This window comes from Lissotriton helveticus, chromosome 9 (assembly GCF_964261635.1).
Source record: "Lissotriton helveticus chromosome 9, aLisHel1.1, whole genome shotgun sequence".
In the NCBI taxonomy this organism is placed as follows: domain Eukaryota; kingdom Metazoa; phylum Chordata; class Amphibia; order Caudata; family Salamandridae; genus Lissotriton; species Lissotriton helveticus.
The window spans coordinates 915,353,887-915,375,120 of record NC_136070.1 but is presented as its reverse complement, the minus strand read 5'-3'; the positions used below and the strand labels follow the sequence as shown (position 1 = coordinate 915,375,120).

General features: G+C 40.4%; 1 protein-coding gene across 1 annotated transcript in view; it reads right to left on the bottom strand.

Annotated features, from left to right (window-relative positions):
- Positions 1-21,234, bottom strand: part of LOC144783054 (mitogen-activated protein kinase kinase kinase kinase 5-like) — an 834,532-nt gene that overhangs the window by 305,121 nt on the left and 508,177 nt on the right. The window contains exons 12-13 of the mRNA XM_078662226.1: positions 13,523-13,642; positions 1,036-1,114 (exon numbers count right to left, since the gene is read on the bottom strand). Of these exons, the coding sequence (XP_078518352.1) occupies positions 1,036-1,114; positions 13,523-13,642 (199 nt within the window). The remainder of the gene's footprint in view (positions 1-1,035; positions 1,115-13,522; positions 13,643-21,234) is intronic.

Here is a 21,234-nt window from a genome sequence, read left to right as displayed (position 1 = left end):
TACACATTAGGGAATTAGAGTAGAGAGTTTTCCTCCTTTTAGATACTAGCTAAATAGTCCCAGTGGTCCTGAAGAATCGCTTGTTTAAATAACGCCAGCGAGAAACATGTTGACCGGACAATAACACAATCTGGAGGTTCTCTGGAAGCATAACATTCCAGCCCTCTCCTCTAGAAATCCGTTTTTAATTAAAGCAGCGGACCACCTGAATAAATCATTCCCAGTACCCCTAGCTTTATTTTAAGTCACACTTCAACGTCTACTAATCCATTCTGGCCCCACACCCGCACTTCATCCATACGGCTGTTGGAAAAAGAGCTCCGCCAAAGAGCCCCTCTTTGAGGTGTTGCCCGTTGGGTATTGCACCGCCGACCCAACGAGGAGCAGGCCCAAATGATGAAGCATGACACCTGAAAGGGTGTGTGAGGGCATTAAATCCAACAAAATGGATTCCCAGGGTAAAACTCTCTTTACCCTAACAACACCACTCGCATCACAAACTGTATAGGTCTTTTCCTCCTCTCTCTCACCAGGAACATCACTTTAATTTTTGCATTAACTCATTTAGTTCAGACTGCCATAATTGTGGTTTGCAGTGAAGAATGTGTACTCCAAGTAAATTCATAATGCTGTTATGACCTAAGAGCACTGATTCACTGGGTAGTAAACAATTTAGATAAAGGTCCTTTACTGTGGTACTAATCTGGACATGAGTACCAATCCAAGGAAAGGTTCCTGCATGTGTGCAGCTCAAAACAAGAGTATTTAGCTCCTTTTTGTGAGAGATAGGACACATTTCCAATTGAGGCCCCTTGTGAGCTAGATAACTACAATGCCTCTATGGGCCTTGAAAAGGTAGTAGATACATACAAATCGGAGTATAGCTTCAGGCCGGTGTAAGGAGCAGCTTCTGTGAGCTGCATTTCAGTGGCACAATTTTCCACTTTCTGGGTTCTCCAGGTCACACCTCTCAGATCCATGTAGCACACCTGTGGAGTCAAAGCACGGGTGACCGAACATCAATGCAATACATACAGTTGTTATCGGAGCTTGTCCGTTCAGCTCTCACATGGCGGTGAGTGGACTGGATCTTGCGTGGTGCCACTGGAGAAAGCTGTTGTAAAAGAGAAAAAAAACCACAAGTTTACTTGTAGTACAATGGTGACAATGGGACTTAGGTGAATGGAGTGCCCCCCACTTACCCAATATTAACTAAGGAAATATGTATCATGGCGTGGCGTACTTTAAGGCATAAAGCTGGCTTGAACACAAAGATTCTTCATACAATCCCAATCTCACTTTTTCTATCTAACATTTAAACATGTTAGAACATGGCCGCACACCTACACTAGTCTGGATGCGGACATCACTTCCCATCTTTTTGAGTGATCCATAATGCATATGTCCCAATCTTCTGTTTCGCTTTCCATTGTCATAAGATTGGGCACAGTGCCAATAGAATGGAATGTTGTTCCTCTCGAGCAGAACTCACCATTCCACAAAATTTCTACATTTTAAGGATACCGACTACATTGGCACTCCTCATTGGATGTGAAACTAGGGATCCTATCTTTCTCCAGGTTTCAGATAAGTTGCTTCAATGTCTAAACTAATGGAATATGATTTGCTTGCAGACTCCAGCGTATAAGCATCATCTTCCTGTTTCTTTCTATTTCCTCTACAACAGACTGTTTAAGGGCTGCTCCCCACAAAACCAAGTACTACTGTATTTGACCTAATATTACTAGTTTCTCTTTAATGTAGGACTATGTTTATTGGCAAGTATACATTCATAAAAATATGAGCCACTAGGGCTGACTGCATGGTGTTTTAACATACTATGTTTTTAAAATGCAGAGTCTAGTCTACCATGTGTGTGTCTGTGCCCACTTTGACACAAGCAACCATGTCTGAGATGCTTAGTTGTGGCTTCCTACATGTTGATACTAACATAGAGCCATTATGCCATGCAAATTTTTTCATTCCCAAGCCTTTTACAGTCTTTTATTGACAAAATCCCAGACCAAAACACCAAAGCTGTTGGCTATTGTACACACACCTATTACTTTTCTTTCACATGTGAGATGCATTTCTTAACCTGTGCAAATATCTGCAGATACGAAACTGGCAAAACGATTTCTAACACTGATGAAACTCTTTACACTAGCAAGAAATGATTCTTATAGAAAGCTTAGTGATTTTAAGTGTAGCTTGTGATTAGGAATGTGCTTACTCATTTGTGGGTAGGTGTTTCTACTTGAATGTCTTTTACCCCCTTCCTAAACCCCTCCCATTTCGGTGTAAGTATTGACAATTTTCCAACCAGATCCCGTCCCTCCCACATTTACTACAAAGAGTAGAACTGCGTGTGCATGAATCTGCACACACGTGACTGAGATTTTGGTACAGAAAAGATAGGGGTGGAGGAGGTAGTAAATAGCATTTTGTAGTACTTGAGTAGTACAACTGCAGTCCTACTTCATGCACTACAAAAAGCAGTTTGTCCATAGGGTCCTTACTAGTCTCGTTTGGTTGTGTCCATCCGGACTTGCTGTTTCTCATTCTCCTATTGTATGTGTAGGGCCCACTTTCATCAGTATGATGTAAAGATTTTGACGATTAGGCCATCCTGCAAAATCTAGTGAGTGTCATTATGACTCATGCACCGGGTGTTTATAGAATGTCTTAGGCTGAACCAAGAACCCCCCTGTAGGCAATGGTAGACTGGGAGCTAAAAGCAGCCTTAGAAAAGGTGTTGAAACTATCCCTATATTTTATTCTATATATTAATCAGTAATACAAATGTTACCATAAGTGCAATTTTTTAACTATTCTTTAATATTATTTAAACATGAAATATTTATATATTGCTTAACTCTTTTTTTAATACACATTTAAAACAATGTGCTGTAAGTTTTTATTTTATTCATTCTAGGTTTGAAATACATGTATGCAATTAGTTTCCATTAATATGTTACATTTTGTATTTTTTTTTAAAGATTAATATACATTAATAAGTGTCCTTATACTTTCTCATAAGGAGATCTTCACCGCATTGGCACATTTCTCAATTTATATATAAAAAAAATGCACTAGATTTACACTGTTAAACGTGGTGCAGGAGGCTCGACTTGGGGGTGAACGCATATAGGTATTGTCCTAAAAGTAACTTTACACTTGGAAATGGTGAAGAGTAAAAATAAATATAAAGGGGCCTATTAGCAAGAACCTCGTTAAAATTATCGCTGTTTTAGCTGCAGGAAACTGCTGCTAAAACAGCGATAATGGGCTTGCTAATATGCGTTATAGAATTCCAATAGAAGCCCAGGTTAGATGTCCTGCACATCTAACCTGGGCTTCTATTGGAATTCTATAACGCATATTAGCAAGCCCATTATCGCCATTTTTGCGGCAGTTTCCTGCCGCTAAAACTGCGATAATTTTAACGAGGTTCTTGCTAATATGCCTCAATGTTACTACCAGGTGCAATAATAGATTCACACTTGAGTACATTTTCACGTGGCAATTTACCTTTGTGCATAATCCCCAAAGTGTCAGCTCTTTATGTCTAACTGCAGGAAAATTATAAATAAGGATGAAGTACATCCACTTGGAAGAGGGGCATAAAAAGAGTTGTTTCACTGCGCAAAACAAATTGGAAAAATATGGCAGTGTTACTGCATGGGCACTGATTGTGTGGCCAAGGAAAAGCAATGACCTCTCGAGGTAGGCTTCATCCTTCAGATGCCCTGACTGTAGGTCGGTTTAACAATTTAGTGAGAGGATGCCAGAATGCTAATTAAAATGGAAAATTAGATCTTCACCACATTTGCAGTAGTTGTCCCAAATGGTAGGATCAGTCTCAAATTTGACCATGCTTCTGATTGGTATCACCCTACGTTCTCTGAGGCTGTTACTCCTCAGGATCAGTTGTTTACCCAGAGAGCTTGAATAACTCCCAACAACCACACAGTAACATGTCATTTTCAAGTTGGATCCACAGCAGATGATCAGCTAAGCGGCGCTGGTTGTAGTCAGGGAAAATGAGCAGTTCATGACTCACCCCCAAGAAAGTCAGATCGGATTAAGTCTTAAGCTCATGAAGCACAACATCAGTTTACTTAGGAACAGTGAATATACCAAATATGTTGAAAACCTGAAAATTAACACATAGGATGCTGCATTTCAGAAAATATGTCTTTTCCCTTTCAAGCTTCTGATCTTGACCCAAAAGACCCAAAAGATTTGTAACAGACTTTCTGTATGTGGTTAAAATATATTAATTGCTGGGAATTTAGTCCTCTCAAGCTAAAGTCTCATTCAAATAAGCCTTTTAGCAGATTGGTGTAGGTACAGAATATTACATACGGAATATCAAGTTATCCGAATATCATGACCAAAAATATCGAGGGCGAAAGTATCAACAGGTAAGTTTGCTGTTCTATATTTAACTCCATATATATTTACCTTGACAATATATATCTTGAAAATACATAGATGTGGAGTTAAGAATAGTATAGTATTTGTATACACACCTACATGCACCTGCCTCCTGCCTATTTTGGTTATAATATTCTTGTACCTCAATTTTCAGGACACAACCTAGAATACAATCCAACAGACTCAGCTACAAAAAAAGTTGAGTGTCTATGAAAAGGTTGCTTGCCATTATGAATATCTACCTATAGATAAGTACCTGCTGAGTGTATACAGCCAAGTTCCAGCTGATCTATCAAACTACGTAGAAGAGTACCAATTCGTTCTCATTTTTGCTGATAATTGAAATCAGGTTGGTTTTCGCTTGTATATGATATTTCTGCATGTCTATTACTGTTTGTGGAAAGGCTGTCTACAATCCCCAGACAGCCTTGAGTGAGGAGGCAGGGTGAGCATCACAGCTCCTTCAAGGTGCTTGAACAGGCCTGCATTCTTTCTGCTGCACGGAATGTGTGCGGACGTGCTCAAGTGTGTACCCGGGCCAAGACCAGGCCAAGAGTGGGCCCATCTGCTCCCGTCAGAGCCCAGAGGAGGTCCAGCCATCCCCTTTACATCTGCTTCTGATCCTTTGCAGGGTGAGTGACTTGGATAGCTTTGTATTTGCTTTATTCATTATACACCCTTTATTTGCAGCAGTGTGAACGGAGGAGGGAAGGGGAGTTAGCGAACGTGGTTGATAGGAGGCCAGGTACAAATAACTCAATACTGACTTTCCTCAGTAACACAGTGGATGTTCTATCTCAAGAAATTATCCTTGTTGAAAATCAATTAGCTCTTAATCGCTCTGAGGTAATTATGTATCTGCTCAAGTAAAGGACTTCCCATGCCTATCCAGGTCTCTCCAACCAGGAATGCTGGGTTATCTGATGAGGTGGGTTCTGTGGGGCTGTGGGGCTGTACCCAGCATCACACCAGACAGACCTACAAAAACAAGTGGAATGTCGAGATATAAGATTCATGTATCCTCCAGCTGGCTCATTTCAGAAAGCAAGCCAGGAAAAAGAGCAAGTCAAATTTGTCAGAGGCTGTCTCTATGCTATCATCTAATTGTCATGTACAAACACAATGTCTGGACACAACAATTTCTGTAGCCTTTGAAGCTCTTTCGACACAGATTACTATAGCATCACACCTATTTGATGAGATCACCATGGCACAAAGAGTAGGCTGGGTAGGGAATACTTCAAAGTTATGCCACAACAATTGCATAGTTGTACATTTTCGGAATCCTAAATGGGTGGAGCATATTTTATTTCACCTTGAGATTAGCTCGACATTAAGAAGTAATATTTCAATTTACCCTTTAGGTTTTTTCAAACCACCGCAATAAGCAAGGACCATGGAAGGATGGTTGTTGCCCTTGATTAAGACCTGTGGGCCTTCTATGTCTTCTTTCAGGGATTTGAATCCAAGTATGCAGCTTAACAATAGATTTTAATCCTTGGCCTAGCTTGAGGAACACAATTTACTCCCTCTTTTTGCTGAGACAGCAACTCTGGCTAATTGAGATTCTTCCCTTCCTTCCAGGACCCTTAAGGTGGTTAGCTGAAAAGTAGTGTGCCACGGGACAAAGTCTTCGATGAGTGCTTCTTGAGGAGGTTAAGAAGCTTTGACATTGCTTGTCTACAAGAGACTTGGGGCGCCCATGGGAGTTTACATATTGATGGCTTTGTTGAACTTTTTTTAATGCAGCACCCTCTGCTCATAGGAGATCAAAGGGAGGCCTTGTAACCTTTGTGAATTTGGGTTTGGGTTTTAAGGTGGTGAGGGATTCCCTAATTTCTCCTAATATTGTATGTCTTCTTTTGATTTTGCCTAAAAACCTTAGACTGTTAATAGTAAATGTAACCAAATCTGCCTCAATGAGTGATACATTTGTTTTGGAGTTCAGAAACATTTCGGATGACATTTGTTTGTTTGACTAAATGAAAGCTGATTTTGTTATTAGGAGACTGTAATTTGCACCCCTGCATGGTTTGTAACTACAACGGGGACCCTGGTAACCCTTCCTGTAATTCAGAACAGGTGCATCTTTAGCATACACGTCAGATGTGAAATAACTTGTTTTCTGAATATAATTTTGTTAATTTGTTGACTTGGCTGGGGTAGAGTACTGCTGATTCAGTACCTACGTTTAAGGGTGGGGTCATAGCATGACTATTGATTATATTTTTGCGTCAGCTTGTCTTTTTCCTCTTTTATTAATTTCAAAACTGGATGGGATGTCTGGCGTGACCATTACCCTCTTTTAGCTACTTTTCACTGGGACGACTCAAGGATTGCTACATCTTGTACACACTACGAGCCAGTTATAACCACAGATCAAGGTTGCAGGATTAGTTGGGTTAAGGTTGTCCCTGCTGATTTCCTAAAGAGTTTGGTTGCAACCTTGATTTTCTTACTTGTCTGAAGGTAATGGTACCTCTCCTACTTGTTCTACATGGTTTGACAAAAGTTTGACAAAAGTTGCTCAAAGCTCACAAAGACTTGCTGGTGGCTTTGCATAATAATTTGCTGATATAGAAAGAGGTAAGGAAGGTCAGGGTCCTGTATAACTTAGTTTGTAAAGAATGGAAAAATGTTCTTAGGGGGTAGGCTTGGGAGAATTTACTTGCCGCTTGTTCCTTGAAGGATTGCGCAGCTTTCTGGAAAAGGTGAACCAGTCCCTATTTAACTCGGAGTGTCCGGCTAATCTGGCTTTGACAGTCCAGGAACACGACTGGACTACCCACTTTGAGACCATCTACAATTATGAGGGGATAACCTCTCTTCCTACAAGTCCTCTAGAGAAGGTGAAGCCTAATTTATGTTGGGAGAAGGAGACAGCTCGATTTTAACTTTCCCTTCTGAGAAAACCCCGGGCCTGAATTGGGTCCCGGGATTTATATAAAACCTGTATTGATTCATGGGCCCCTATAGTAACTTTGGACTTAAACTTCGCAGCATGAGGTCCTATCCCACTGCCCTGGCAAAAGTCAGTGATTGTTCCAGTTTTTAAAAAAGGGAACAAAGCAGACCCGGCATGTTACAGACCTATATCCTTGATGGATGTTGAAGTTTAAATCATTGGTCAGGTAGTGTTAAAGCATTAAAAAGCTTGGGCAAATGAGCATAATATCCTGTTGGACATACAACATGGATTGAGACGAGGGCGGGGCACTATAGAGCAGATCCTGAATCTATACTTACATTCTTAGTAAATATATCAGAGGAAAAAAGGGGGCTATAGACCTGGCCTTTTTGGACCTCAGCATGTCTTTTGACAAAGTACGCAGAGATAAGCTCTGGGCTGTTCTGGAGACAATGAGGGTGGAGTTGGCACTTGTAGCCTTTATGTGCAATTTGCTGAAGGGGCTCTCGACCTGCTTGAGGTACGGCCCTAATAGGGAGTACACGCTGCACTTCATGTTCAGAAGAGGAGTTACACAAGGCTGTATTTTAGCACCTTTTCTTTTTATTCTTTATATCAATTGGTTATAGTCTTTCAATTGAGCAGTGTCAGGATGTCCCAATGGTTGGGGTAGACCAGTGCGTGCTCTGCAATATGAGGATGACATACTTGTTTTGCTCGCACACACTGCTAATGATCTGCAGCAATGGTTAGAGACTGTTTTTATCAAATTCATGAATAGTTTGGATCTAAATACAAATTTCTCTAAATCCCATACCATGGTAGTTGGATCCAAGAGTATCAAATTTAAAAAAGTTGTGATAAAAGGTCAGCATATTAGCAGAACTGACAAATGTTGTTATCTAGTCATTTTACTGGATTCCCAGCTTAATTGGCACCCTCTTATTAAAAATAACTTACTGTCTTTTAGAGGGGTAGCACAAAGTATAGGTGATTTTTCACTGCATTTGGGGCAGAGTCATATCAGGTCGACCATTGAAATATTCAAAGTGAAATGTATTCCCACAGGTAGCTACACATGTGAGACTTGGGCGTACGCGTTCTGTACTTCTATCCAGGTCTCTGAAAATACATTTTTAAGGTGCCTATTAAAGATCTCTCAATGTGTCCCTTCTGAGACTGTCCATGAGAAAGTAGGTGTGAGATATATTTCAGATATTATTCGTGTTCATCCCCTGCTTCTGTGGTTCTCGGTTTGGCTGAAAGATGAACTCAAATTTAATAAACAAATTTTAAGAAACTGCTTGGTTCTGGATCTCTTGGTTGTACTTTATTATTTATGCGTACTTTGAGAGACCTTGGCAGACCTGAACATTTTTTTACCTAGACCGTATTATTAAAGCTGGTCTCTTGTGGGTCAAACATGCATTTTTGACCGAGGTGAATGCAGACATGGAAGCCTACACTCAGACTAAGCGCTCAATGACTCACTATAATATGGTTAAATCAATTAGTGACTTACAATTTTATCTGACCCTAGATATGTATTGTTACCATAGAAGACTTCTGACTTTATTTTTGATTGAAATTGTTTCCTCAGCGTGTGTGTGCTACTAATGTGTGGCATAAGGCTTCTCAACTTCCTGTATGTGCTTGTGACATAGTTTCTATTCCAGATACTTTTCTCATTGTTTTTATTTGTTCTAGATTTAACACACTTTGATATAAATGAATCTACCCACTTTTGTTACCGAAGAACTTCAGACAAGTGTGTCCGTCTATACTGTTCTTACAATTTATATCTACTTCAAATGTATGTCTCTGTTTAGCATGGTTTCTATCTGGTGTTTTAAATTCAAGTTTTTGAGATTTAATTATTTTATGTTTTGTGGTCTTAATTCCGCTGTATTCTTTACACCATTATGAGATGTATGAATGTATCTGTACTTTTATGATTTGCATTGTTCAAATCAAATAAAGTAATACTTGACTTGACATAACATTTGTGCCACGGTGGTGATTTCAGCAGCAGCTATTGCAACCAGCCTCGAATTATGGATTAGGTCTTGGAAGGCAAGTAGTTCTTAGTAGATGTTAGGACTGACGTTTCTTGGATACTAGCTTTATGATTAGAAGTTGGAGCTCTTAGTGTAGACATCTGCAGAAAAAAAGGAAATGTTGCCTCCCTTCATATTCTAAAAGGTAATGAAAGTCCTTTCTTACTAATCATTCAGTTGGACATTCTTTCACAGCACAGTGTGCTAAGTGTCCCTTTTCTGCTAGGACCTGGTGTTGGGGACCAATTCTCTTAGAATTTCAGACCAGCAACACCCTCCAGATCCACCTCCTCCAAAGGCATGACAATGCTACTCCTAGTCCAACCCCCTTACTCCTTATATGAGACAGAGAGAAGGGTGGCAATACATCTTCACATGTCAGTGGCACGCCGTCATTTCTGATTTGTGGGTCTTGCAGCTATTGGGAAGAGGTCCTGCAAAGATATGTGAGACTTTCCTCCAGGAAGCCGTTGCATTTAAACTCCAGGTCCATGGTATTTTGTCATGTGGAGGTTGCTGATCGAAGGGAATATGAATCTTTTGGAGCAGAGCAGAGTGGTCTTTCTTGGTATTTGATGGTTACATCATAGGTCATTGGACCTCTTCCTTTCTGGAGTATTGATGAGATTTATGAGATGCATTTGTTTGCTTCTACTCTGTGTTGGCAGTTGCACCTAGCTGTGCATTCAAGAAGCTCATGACTGGAATGTCTCACATGGAAGGTTATGAGCCACTGCACAGTTTTGAATATAGGTCTCCAATTGAATTCCTCACTAGCCACCTCCTGGGATCTACTTTTGGTAATCAAGGCTGTGAATGTTCTGTATATTGAGCCCCTAGAATATATTTCTGGAAGCAAATGGCTTCTATATGGACAAAGTCAATTAAACAAATAGCGACGTGGTTTAAGTTATAGGTTCAGTGGCGCTTAGGATTCAGATTTGCACTTATATCATCAATTTTCAAATACTCGTACGGTGCTCAAAGGTATGGAAAACCACACAAAATCCATAAATCAAGAGACTAGTCTCTCACCAAAGAAATTATATAACTCCCAAGCACACGTAATTTATATCCATTTGATCAAACTAGTCAGAACAGTACATTTATCTTAGACAGAAAAAAACACGTAAGTCATAGGTCCAATTGCAAGTCAGAACTCTTGTCTTTGTTTTTAATTCTGATCTTTCTCCAAACAGCACAACAGCCAACGCGTTTCGTTGCTACAGATAGTGGTTCCGCGACTTTCTCAAGGCTGCATAAAATAGATATACATAATTGTATAGTATTTCATCAACTTATTTGTACATTAATTATCACTAAGTACAATAGTGAGTGCCGTATAGCCCAGATCATTCACCCATTGTCGTGTTTCAAAAGGTTAGCCAAACATCAATGTGTTTAATTAAATTCATCTTAGAACATTGCACTTCAAACTTATGTACGTTCTAAGTCAAAAAGAGGGGAGGGAGAAAAGAAGGATGGATAGGGTTGCAATAGTGGTTCCACAGTGGTTCACAATATCACAACCTTATTCACCTAGACGAGCTTTACTAAAGACTCTTAAATTTTAGATATGACTATTATTTATAATTTCTTATTTCTACAGAGCACTAAACAGAGACCTTTAGGTATCGTTGTTTTCACTTATTATTAACTAACAATTAGTATCGTATTCTACATTGACAACTCCATATGCCGCTTTCCTCTCTCTTTTATGCATGATATATTGGCTGAATAACTGGGACCTTTTTATGACGATTTATTACACACAAACACGTTAATTTTTTCTACAATCTGTTGCATTGGCTCGTCTAGGTGAATAAGGTTGAGATGTTGTGAACCACTGTGGAACCACTATTGCCACCCTATCCATCCTTCTTTTCTCCCTCCCCTCTTTTTGACTTAGAACATACATAAGTTTGAAGTGCAATGTTCTAAGATGAATTTAATCAAACACATAAGAATTGATTGATGTTTGGCCAACCTTTTGAAACACGACAATGGGTGAATGATCTGGGCTATACGGCACTCACTATTGTACTTAGTGATAATTAATGTACAAATAAGTTGATGAAATACTATACAATTATGTATATCTGTTTTATGCAGCCTTGAGAAAGTCGCGGAACCACTATCTGTAGCGACGAAATGCGTTGGCTGTTGTGCTGTTTGGAGAAAAATCAGAATTTAAAAAAAGGCAATAATTCTGACTTGCAATTGGACCTATGACTTACGTGTTTTTTTCTGTCTAAGATAAATGTACTGTTCTGACTAGTTTGCACAAATGGATATAAATTACGTGTGCTTGGGAGTTATATAATTTATATGGACAAAGTCGCCTTAGCCCTTAAACAAGGTTAGATAGGTGCCTCGGTAATTCACAAACGTTTACTTTAGAGTTTTTCCAGTCAAGGAAATTATTGGGCAAGGTATACTGTTTGGACCTGAATTTACGTCAGTAGTCTCTCACAGTGAGCGTTCAGCCACATATTTCTAAATCCAGATGCCTCTGCATTTCCTCAATGTATTTTATTTATTCTGTACTAGGCAAATTGATATTGGGAAAAAGACATCTTCTGTTAGCAAATGAATTCATCAGGCAATTTTCATTGCTTATGACTATGCAAGAGTGATATTGCCTGCTACATTTAAAGGTCACATCATCCTTCAGAGACTTCCAGGGGTGTCACCATGGGAAATGTAGAATGTTGTTACCCTTTTTACTGAATATTTACTAATATGGCTGTTCAAAAGTGATGTTGCCTGCAATACTTATAGGCCACTCATCTTTGAAGACATCATTTTCAACAGACCTCCAGGGGTGTCACCGTGAGACATGTGTAATGTAGCTGGCCTTTTACCCTTCATAGGTTTATCCTGCATTTTTGACTATCGTTAGGATGGATTTACTATCTTCTGAATTCTGCTTAAGTGGGTTGTCACCAGTGTCTTATTCATGTCTATTATATATTTGTAAATTCGATTTGCTGGTATGGGCTTTCAGTAGTGTTGATCTGGGGCGTGCTCTGATCCTATACCATAGGTTAGATATCTGGCTGAATGGACACAGATTAGGCACTAGGAGGCAGATCTCAGGTGTCTGCATGGGTTGTAGGATAGGAATGTCTCTGGCTACAGCATCTGAAATTAAAACTCTAATTTTCATGGAGTCAATAAAGGAACCTCAGTGGAAGAGTGATGTGGTCCTAAAAGCTCACTCAAGATATGAATCAGAGCTGCATGACTCTGAACTTGTTGAAATGTATAAGTTCTTTGTTGGGAGCTCAGCATAGAAGGAATTGTTGTAAACTGAACTCAAAGTGGGCATACGAAGCTCAAAGGGAAATTTGAGTGGCTGTTCCAGGATGGGGAGTTTATCCGGGGCTAGGTGGGAGGTGGTAGCAAGGGTTCTGGAGGTTGCATTTATTAGGATGCAAGGAAGAGGCCAGTGATGAAAAGATGATGAAATCCCAATTGTTGTGAACCCTCTGTATAGGTCCACATGCTACATACATTTATTATGGAGAGAGGAATGAGTTGGTGAAGGTCTATGGACCTCAAGAGTTGGATGTTAGTATTCTTGTTGAGGTTTATGAGCAGAATTCGAGCCTAGACAACTTTCAGACTATTGGCTATGCAATGCCATGTCCTCAATCCTTCTTATAGCTGGAGGTGGATTTGCGGTTGTCCATGTGCAAATGGAGGCTGAGATTATGAGCTTCTCATGCCAGATAATAGTTTTATATAACTGTTGAAGAGGTGACCCTTTTGGCAGCCCCAGTTGACAGAGCTTGGTTCACAAAAAAAAGGACTCACTTTGGCCTCTTAAGAATAGTTGGGCAGAGATCATTTAAACCAGAGCAAGGCTGCTCCTTAAACATTAGTAGACACAGATAAGCAGAAGTGATAAGGATGCCCCTGAACCTTAGATGAGGGGAGATGGGGAGTATTAGAGGAACACGTTTTAATCGCCTAAAGGTGCTCACCCTTCATTTCATCAATCAGCTTTTTCATGGTGGCATCATTATAATTTACTCTCCCTTTCTTTATCTGTCTACACCCTATCACCTCAAACTCTTCCCAGCATTTCTTCAGTCATGTCCTTTCTACTCACATCTAGTTCCTCCTCCTCCTCTGTGTCAAGGTATCTTGAGTGCTTCTCTGGGTTTCGCAGTTTGTCCAGAAGTTCATGAGCCAGGGCTCGGCTTAGGCCAGACTGGGCTACAAATTGGTGCTGAAAGAAAAAGCAGCAACATAAAGAGAGAGCAGAAAAATATGGATGCTGGAGACCAAAAAGAATCACACCCAGCACGGTTGGGATATATGCTACCATGAGTAGCCACGCTAGACAATGTGAGAAGAGTGCATACCAATGAGGCTCATGTTAGCCAAAGCAGTACTCCTGTAGAATAAGTCTGGATGTCGTGGTGTGACTCGCCAAACGCCATGGAGTATTCCCTAGACACAATTTTATCATGCCAGACAAAAAGCAGTGTAATGTGAAGTACCATAATTTTTCACAATCAACACCACAAGTGCAACCACCGGGGTGGGGGAGTGTAAACAATATGTTGTGACACCTTTGACATGTGCAATTTGTTACCTTGAGCTTTTGTTCTCTGTCTCTAACATGGCAGAGAAACACAAAGGGGTCTATCCTCGACTCGAAACTCAGCATGACCAACCAAGTCAACGCAGTCTCCTCCACCTGCTTCTACACCCTCCGCATGCTCCGCAAGATCTACAGATGGATCCTGACAGACACACGGAAAACCGTTACCCACGCTCTCGTCAGCAGCAGACTCGACTACGGAAACACCCTCTACGTCGGAGCCCCGTCCAAGCTCATCAACAGACTTCAAAGAATCCAGAACACCTCTGCACACCTGATCCTCGACTTCCCGCGCCAAGACCACATCACCCCCCACCTGAGAAACCTGCACTGGCTCCCCATCGACAGAAGAATCTCCTCAAACTCCTGACCCACCCACACAGGGCACTCCACAACACCGGCCCAGCCTACCTCAACAACTGACTCTCATTCTATGTACCCAACAGGAAACTCCGCTCCGCAGACCTCTCACTGGCCGCCGTCCCACGCATCCTCAGAACCACTTCCGGGGGCAGGTCCTTCTCCTACCGCGCCGCCAAGACTTGGATCACCCTCCCTCTCTTCCTACGACAAACGGAAGACCCGCGGACTTTCAGGAATCTACTCAAGACCTGGCTCTTCGACCACTAGCAACGGCTCCCCCCCCCCGATCGCCTTGAGACCCTCGCGGGTAAGTAGTGCGCTTTACAAATCCACTGATTGATTGATTGATATCAGGATGGCGGGCGGACTCCAGTCTCCCCGCCACCCTAGCGGTGCTGGGACCGGCTGCCAGTTGTACGGCAGTCCCGCACAGCCAATTAGGATGCCACCACCATGGTAGCGGTGGCATCCGTATATATTACATTGTGACGGGTGGTGCTGTAAGAAGCACCCGCCAGAAAGCAATTTATGCATGTTGTGCATTGGCATGCCCAACGTGACAGGCATCCTTAGCAAGGCACCCCCAAGTGCTGCCCCCACCCCATCCCCCTTGGGGCCCGCAACGGGCCCCCAAAGAAAACTCCCCATGCCTTTCCATGGCAGAGTCTCTGCCATGGAAAGGCATTGAAAATGCCTCATCATAATATGGATGGCGGTGCCTTGCTAAGGGGCCTTTTGCGTCCGGTAGGCAATCGGGACCATTGCTTACCAGCGGAAAAGCGGCGGACAGTCTTTCCGTCCACCGCGGTACCCCCCGCAATGCTAATGTGGAGAGGTTAAAAGGCCGTCCCACAGGGTGATTTGGTGGGTGGAGGTGGTAATCCATCCGCCATCCGAATAGTCCCTAAAGAGTGTATGTACATGCAATACCCCCTTTATAAGCATTTTGAGAATGAACATTTGCAGGTTACACAGATATCTGCAGAAGGTGCAATGGCCCCTAACCTATCTCCAAAGGGTAGGGGGAATATTTCAAATTCTCAGTAACATACATTCAGCTAATTTAATAATAATTTGAGTTTCTCAGCATTCAGGTCCCAAAGCACACAGTAAGCAAGGAGAGAGGAGTATTGTCTAATCTATGTTGATTTTTTAGCAAAGAAAAACGACCCAATGGTACAAGTCTGGACAAAGGTACATTGTGAAAGTTCTTTGAATTTCTCAATTCAGGGACAGTGATGCATGGTGGAGGCCTTCGGACAGACATGCTTTGTGATAGAGGAGCATTTTGAGTAAAGTCCATATCCCAAGCCTGTGATTCTAGAGTGTGACGATAGTCAGGCAGAGATGCTTTGTCACAGATCTGCAGATGTCTCAATTCTGGGTTAGGAGTGTTTGGCACAGATCATGATAGCACTGATATTGGAAGACCTGGATTTGCCTAAACCATGGGTATTCTAGTTCAACTGCAAAAAATGATAGAGTAGCACTGTAGGAGCGGACCAGTTGACTTAATGCAGAGATAAGCATTTACTGCAGGGCAGGTAAAGTTGTGCCAAGAGAGAGGCACAGGTGTCTTCATACTTGTACATTCCCAGTTCCACTTGTCCATTTTATGGGTTTGTCTGTCTTTTAGCACCAGGAAGGGTATTCAGACAAAATATCAAAATAAAATATTGTCCTACCAAAATATTGTGTCCAAAATATATTGATATGGAAATTTCATCTGCAAGAATATCATTGTCAAGAATATCGATTTTAAGGCAAGCAATATACATTTTTAAAATATCTAACTCATTAATATCCTTTAAGAAAATATAGTTGTTTAAAATATTGTTTTTTAAATTATGTTTCTGTGTTTTAGTATATATGTTAAAGGTATATGATGTACTTTTATTGTATAATTATTGCTTATGTTTTTTCATATTGTTGTTGCATTTTTAATAGTTATTAAATTGAATTACATATTGTTTTGTGATTTTTAGGACTGTGGCAGGTTGTGGGTTTATAGGGGTTCAGTGTGGAAAGTAATGTTATCATAATAAATTAATAATTTGTTTTTATTCAATGTTATTTATTTAATTGATAATTAATGATGTTGATTATGCAATTCATTTTTTTGTAATTTACATTTTAGGTGCAGGTTGTGGGGTTTATAGGGTTAAAGGGTGGGAAGTAGTTTGATTTGAAAAAATAATAATTAATTGTTAATAAATATTATTGATTTTTTACGGGTACAGGGTGGGAAGCAAAATAATTCTAATTTATTAATTTTTTTGTTAAATAATAATAATTATTTAATTGATCATTAATTATGTTAATTGTCTAATTATTTGTTTTTAATTTTTAATTTTAGGTGTGGTGTGTGGTGGTAATAGGTGTACAGTGTGAGATGGAAATTAATTACTAGTAATTAATATTTAGTTCATAGTAATAATAATTATTTAATTGATAATTAAATATGTTAATTGTGCAATTACATCTTTTTTACTCAGATTTTAGGCATGGGTTGTGGATTTTGTAGTGGTAAGGAGTGTAAAGTAAATTAATATTAATTAAGAAATAATTAATTTTGTAATTGATATTCATTATTCATAATTAATTATGTTAATTGTCTGATTCATTTTTTATTAAGTTACATTTTAGGAGCATGTTGTGTGTTTTGTGGGTCCATGTTGTGTATAGTAAATTAATTATATTTACGTAATAATCCACTTTTAATTATTAATAATTAGTTTATTGATAAATATTTATGTTAATACTGTAAATTATTTGTTTTTTTAAATTACATTTTAGGTGTTGGTTGTTGTGAGTTTTGACAGGATATAGGGTGGAAAGTAACTACAATTAAAATATGTAATATCTTTTTTTGTTAATAAATAATTTTTTTAATCAAATTATTTATTTAAACGAAAAATATTTTTGTATTTCCATTATAATAATGTTTGTAGTTATTTTTATACATATTTAACATTGTAATATGTATTTAATTTTTAATTTACATTATATTTGTATTTTAGCATATTTATAATTTTATTTGTTTACTATGTTTTTGAAATTATTTTATTGTGTTGAAGAGCATTTGTTTGTTTCTAATGTTGCACTGACTGGAGTGGAAATAGTACATTTTATCCCTCTACAATCCAACACTTTCCCTACTATTGCACTCATTGGAGTAGGAATAGCATATTTTACCACCCCGCAATCCAACACTTTCCCTACTGTTGCACTTATTGGAGTTGGAATAGTAAATTATGCCCCTCAGCAATCTGACACGTTACCGACAATATCTCAGACTGAGTGAAAAAAGTACATTTTACCCCTCCGCAATCCAACACTTTCCCTCCTATTGCATTGACCAGAGTGGGAAAAGTATATTTTACCCTTGCGCAATCCAACACTTTCCCTACTGTTGCACTGAATGGAGTGGGAAAAGTGGGAAAAGTAAATTTTACCCCTCCGAAATCCAACACTTTCCCTACTGTTCCACTGACTGGAGTAGGAAAAGTAAATGTTACCCCTCCATTTTCCAACACTTTCCCTACTGATAAAGTTTTTGGAATTTGAATAGTAAATTTTACCCCTCTGCAATTTGACACTTTCCCTACTGTTGCACTGACTGGAAAGGGAATAGTACATTTACCCCTCTGCAATCCAACACTTTCCCTACTGTTGCAGTAACTAGAGTGGGAATAGTAAATAAAAATGTTTTTCTACTGTTGCTTTACCTGAAGTTGGAGTAGTACATTATATACATCATTAGTTGAAAATGTGCCTACTTTTGTATAAATTGTAGTGGTAATAACATATGTATTAAATGGGAAATGTTATAATTTATTTTATACTGCTACAATTTATATAATTAGGCTTTTGCTTATTTAAAATTATAATATTATATTTATCAATGTTTTAATGTGTAAAATATTTTTTAATAAAATGTAAGAAATGTATATATATATATTTTTTTTTTCCTCATTTACCTCCATGGTTTCAAGCCGCTGTACCGCCCAATAAGGGAGCAGGGCATAAAGGAATACAGTCACGCTGCCTCAGTCAAGACTGGGTGGGTTGGAAGTAACGAGGAATAACATAGTTCCCACAGCAACAACAGCAACGACAGACTCCATGCCCTTCAAGAACCTCGTTACCTAGCTGGCAACTATCAACCACTGAGCCAGTTACCACCATTGCTGATACCAGCCAAAGAATCCAAAAGAAGAAACAAGGTGGCGCAGCAGGGGGATTATTACCATGGCCGTGTAATCATCGGACCTGGGGAAAGAAAAAATAAGAAAAAAAACCAGCGCCGTCGGTGGAATAAGGCGAGGAGATGCCAAAACGCTCTCTTATCTTGTCTACCAGCCCTAGCTAGGTCTAATTTAGAGATTTGAAAAATTGATGTACGCCAGCCATGGAAAGATAGAGCAGAGGCATCCTTCCATTGTTTACAAATCTCTCGACGGGCAGCCAGGATGGCATAGAACAAAAGATTTCTAGCAGGACTTCGAGTCTGGTCCACGACTCCAAAGATTACGAGGGAAAGGTCGATCGTTACTATATAACCCAGGGAGGATGTAAGCCTGCTGCTTATTGAGTCCCAAAATGTTGACAGATGAGGCCAGTCAAAAAACATATGCGCATCAGAAGCCTCTTTTAATCCACACCGTGCGCAAGCCACTGAGCCTCCCAGAGAAAATTTGGACAACCTTTGTGGAGCGTAGTATGCCCTATGTAGGGTAAAAAGGTGGTTTCTACGAAGCCAGGATGGTTTAACTAGGTCCCACAGAACATTACAGGATGCCAGCCACAGATCTTTAACATTCAAGCCTGGAATCAAGGGCCCCCACAACAGCTCAGGGAGATGGAATTCGCTGTCAAGTTCTTCCAAAATTAGGCTGTACCATAGAGATGTCTCTTTCTATACAGGTGGTTTATCCAACAGGAGAGATTCAAGAGGACAACCTCCCCCTAATGGCAAGTAATTCCTGCTAGGGACTTGGGTGGTAAATGCTTGGGCCCAGCTCGATATTTGCAGATACTTGAATTTGGAGAGACTGGGCCCCATCTTATTTGCTAGACATTCCCATGGCAGCAGGGTCCCCTCCACAAACAGATCTCCCCATGCTGCTATTCCAGCCTCTCTTAGTGGGAGTGCTAAGATGTCACCCACCCAACCTGGGGCCACGGGAAGATCCCATATTGGAGATCTGCTAGAGTAGTACCCTAATTTTATAAAAGATCTTAACTTAGCCCAAGGTCTTGCCTGGCCCTGCAGCACCTTCAATTGTACCTTTTTAAAGAATTTGGGGTCGCCAAATTTAAATAAAAAGCCAGACTGGCCTACCCCTTTGCCCTTCAATAAGGCCAAAAACAAACTTCCCAATCCCTCGTTCGTCGGCATTTTTAGCAGCATTCGTGCGTGCGATAGTTGGAATGCCCACGCATAGATTTGCAAATCCGGACCTGCCAGCCCACCCTTTTCCCTGCGGCGCCTGATTTTCTTCCACGCTATCCTTGGATTTCTCTTATTCCAGATAAATGAGGTAATTTTGCCCTGTACTTAGCCAACCAAGACGGGTCAAAGTAAAGTGGAATTGTATTAAATAAAAAGGAAACCTTAGGGAGAATAGTCATTTTCACTAAGTTTACCCGGCCTAATAAGGACAAGGGAAGGTGCATCCAGGCTCCCATAAGTTTTCGACATTCTTTCGCAACTGCAGCAAAGTTTAAGTAAGCAATCAAATGTATATCTTTAACAATGTTTAACCCTAGATATCGTAAACTTGTACTGGTTTGCTGATTGAATCCCAATAGATCCTCGTTCCACACCATTATCTCAGTCTTTGAGGCGTTTACCTCATATCCTGAGACTTCCCCAAATTCCAGCGCTAACTTAATGGCTGCAGGGAACGCGGTGCTAATCTCTGATGTCATCTGCGTAAAGGGCCACCTTTTTTTCCCATTCTCTATAAATAAAAGGTTTGATGGATTATCCTCTCTTAATTTTTGAGCAAAAGGCTCAATATAGAGATCGAATAACAGGGGGGATAAAGGACAGCCCTGCCGCGTTCCTCTTGTAACCGCAAAGGGTTCAGATAAACCCCCATTTATCAATACACAGGCCGTAGGACTCTGATGTAATAATTTTACTGCTCTACGGAAGCCCTCACCCACATTGAACCTAGCCAAGGCCCCCGACAGGTACAACCAGTTGACCCTGTCGAAGGCCTTGGCAGCGTCCAACGTGAGGATAGCCAGTGGCATAGAGTCCATGGTCGCCATATCTATGGCTCCAATGAGATCGTAAGTTAACTCAAAGAGTTGGCGACCCCTGACGAAACCCTTCTGGTTGGGCTGTAGGATATCTGGGGCAACCAGGCTCAACCTTTTTGCTAAAAGGGAGGCAAAGATTTTATAGTCTGTATTTAGGATTGATATAGGGCGGTATGAGCCGCAGTTTGTAGCTGGCTTGCCCGGTTTCAAAATGAGCGTAATGGAAGCATTGTTCCAAGATGTTGGTGGGGACACACCCTCTTGCAGAATTTGATTGAATAAGACCGCAAGGTAGGGGGAGATTTCTTCAGTCAAATTTTTATAAATCTCGGCTGGCAAGCCATCAGGGCCTGCAGCCTTGCCCCCTTTGCTACCCCGAATAGCCTCAGCAACTTCCTCCACAGTAATTTCCTTGTCCAAGGAAGCGCTTTGTTCTGAGGATAGTGTGGGTAGAGAGATGCCATTCAGCCACTTACCTATGCTTTCTGGGGAGATGTCCTTATCCTCCTGATATATATTTTGAAAAAATTCTTTAAAGGCATTTCTGATATCAACATCGGATGTAAAAGTCCCAGCAC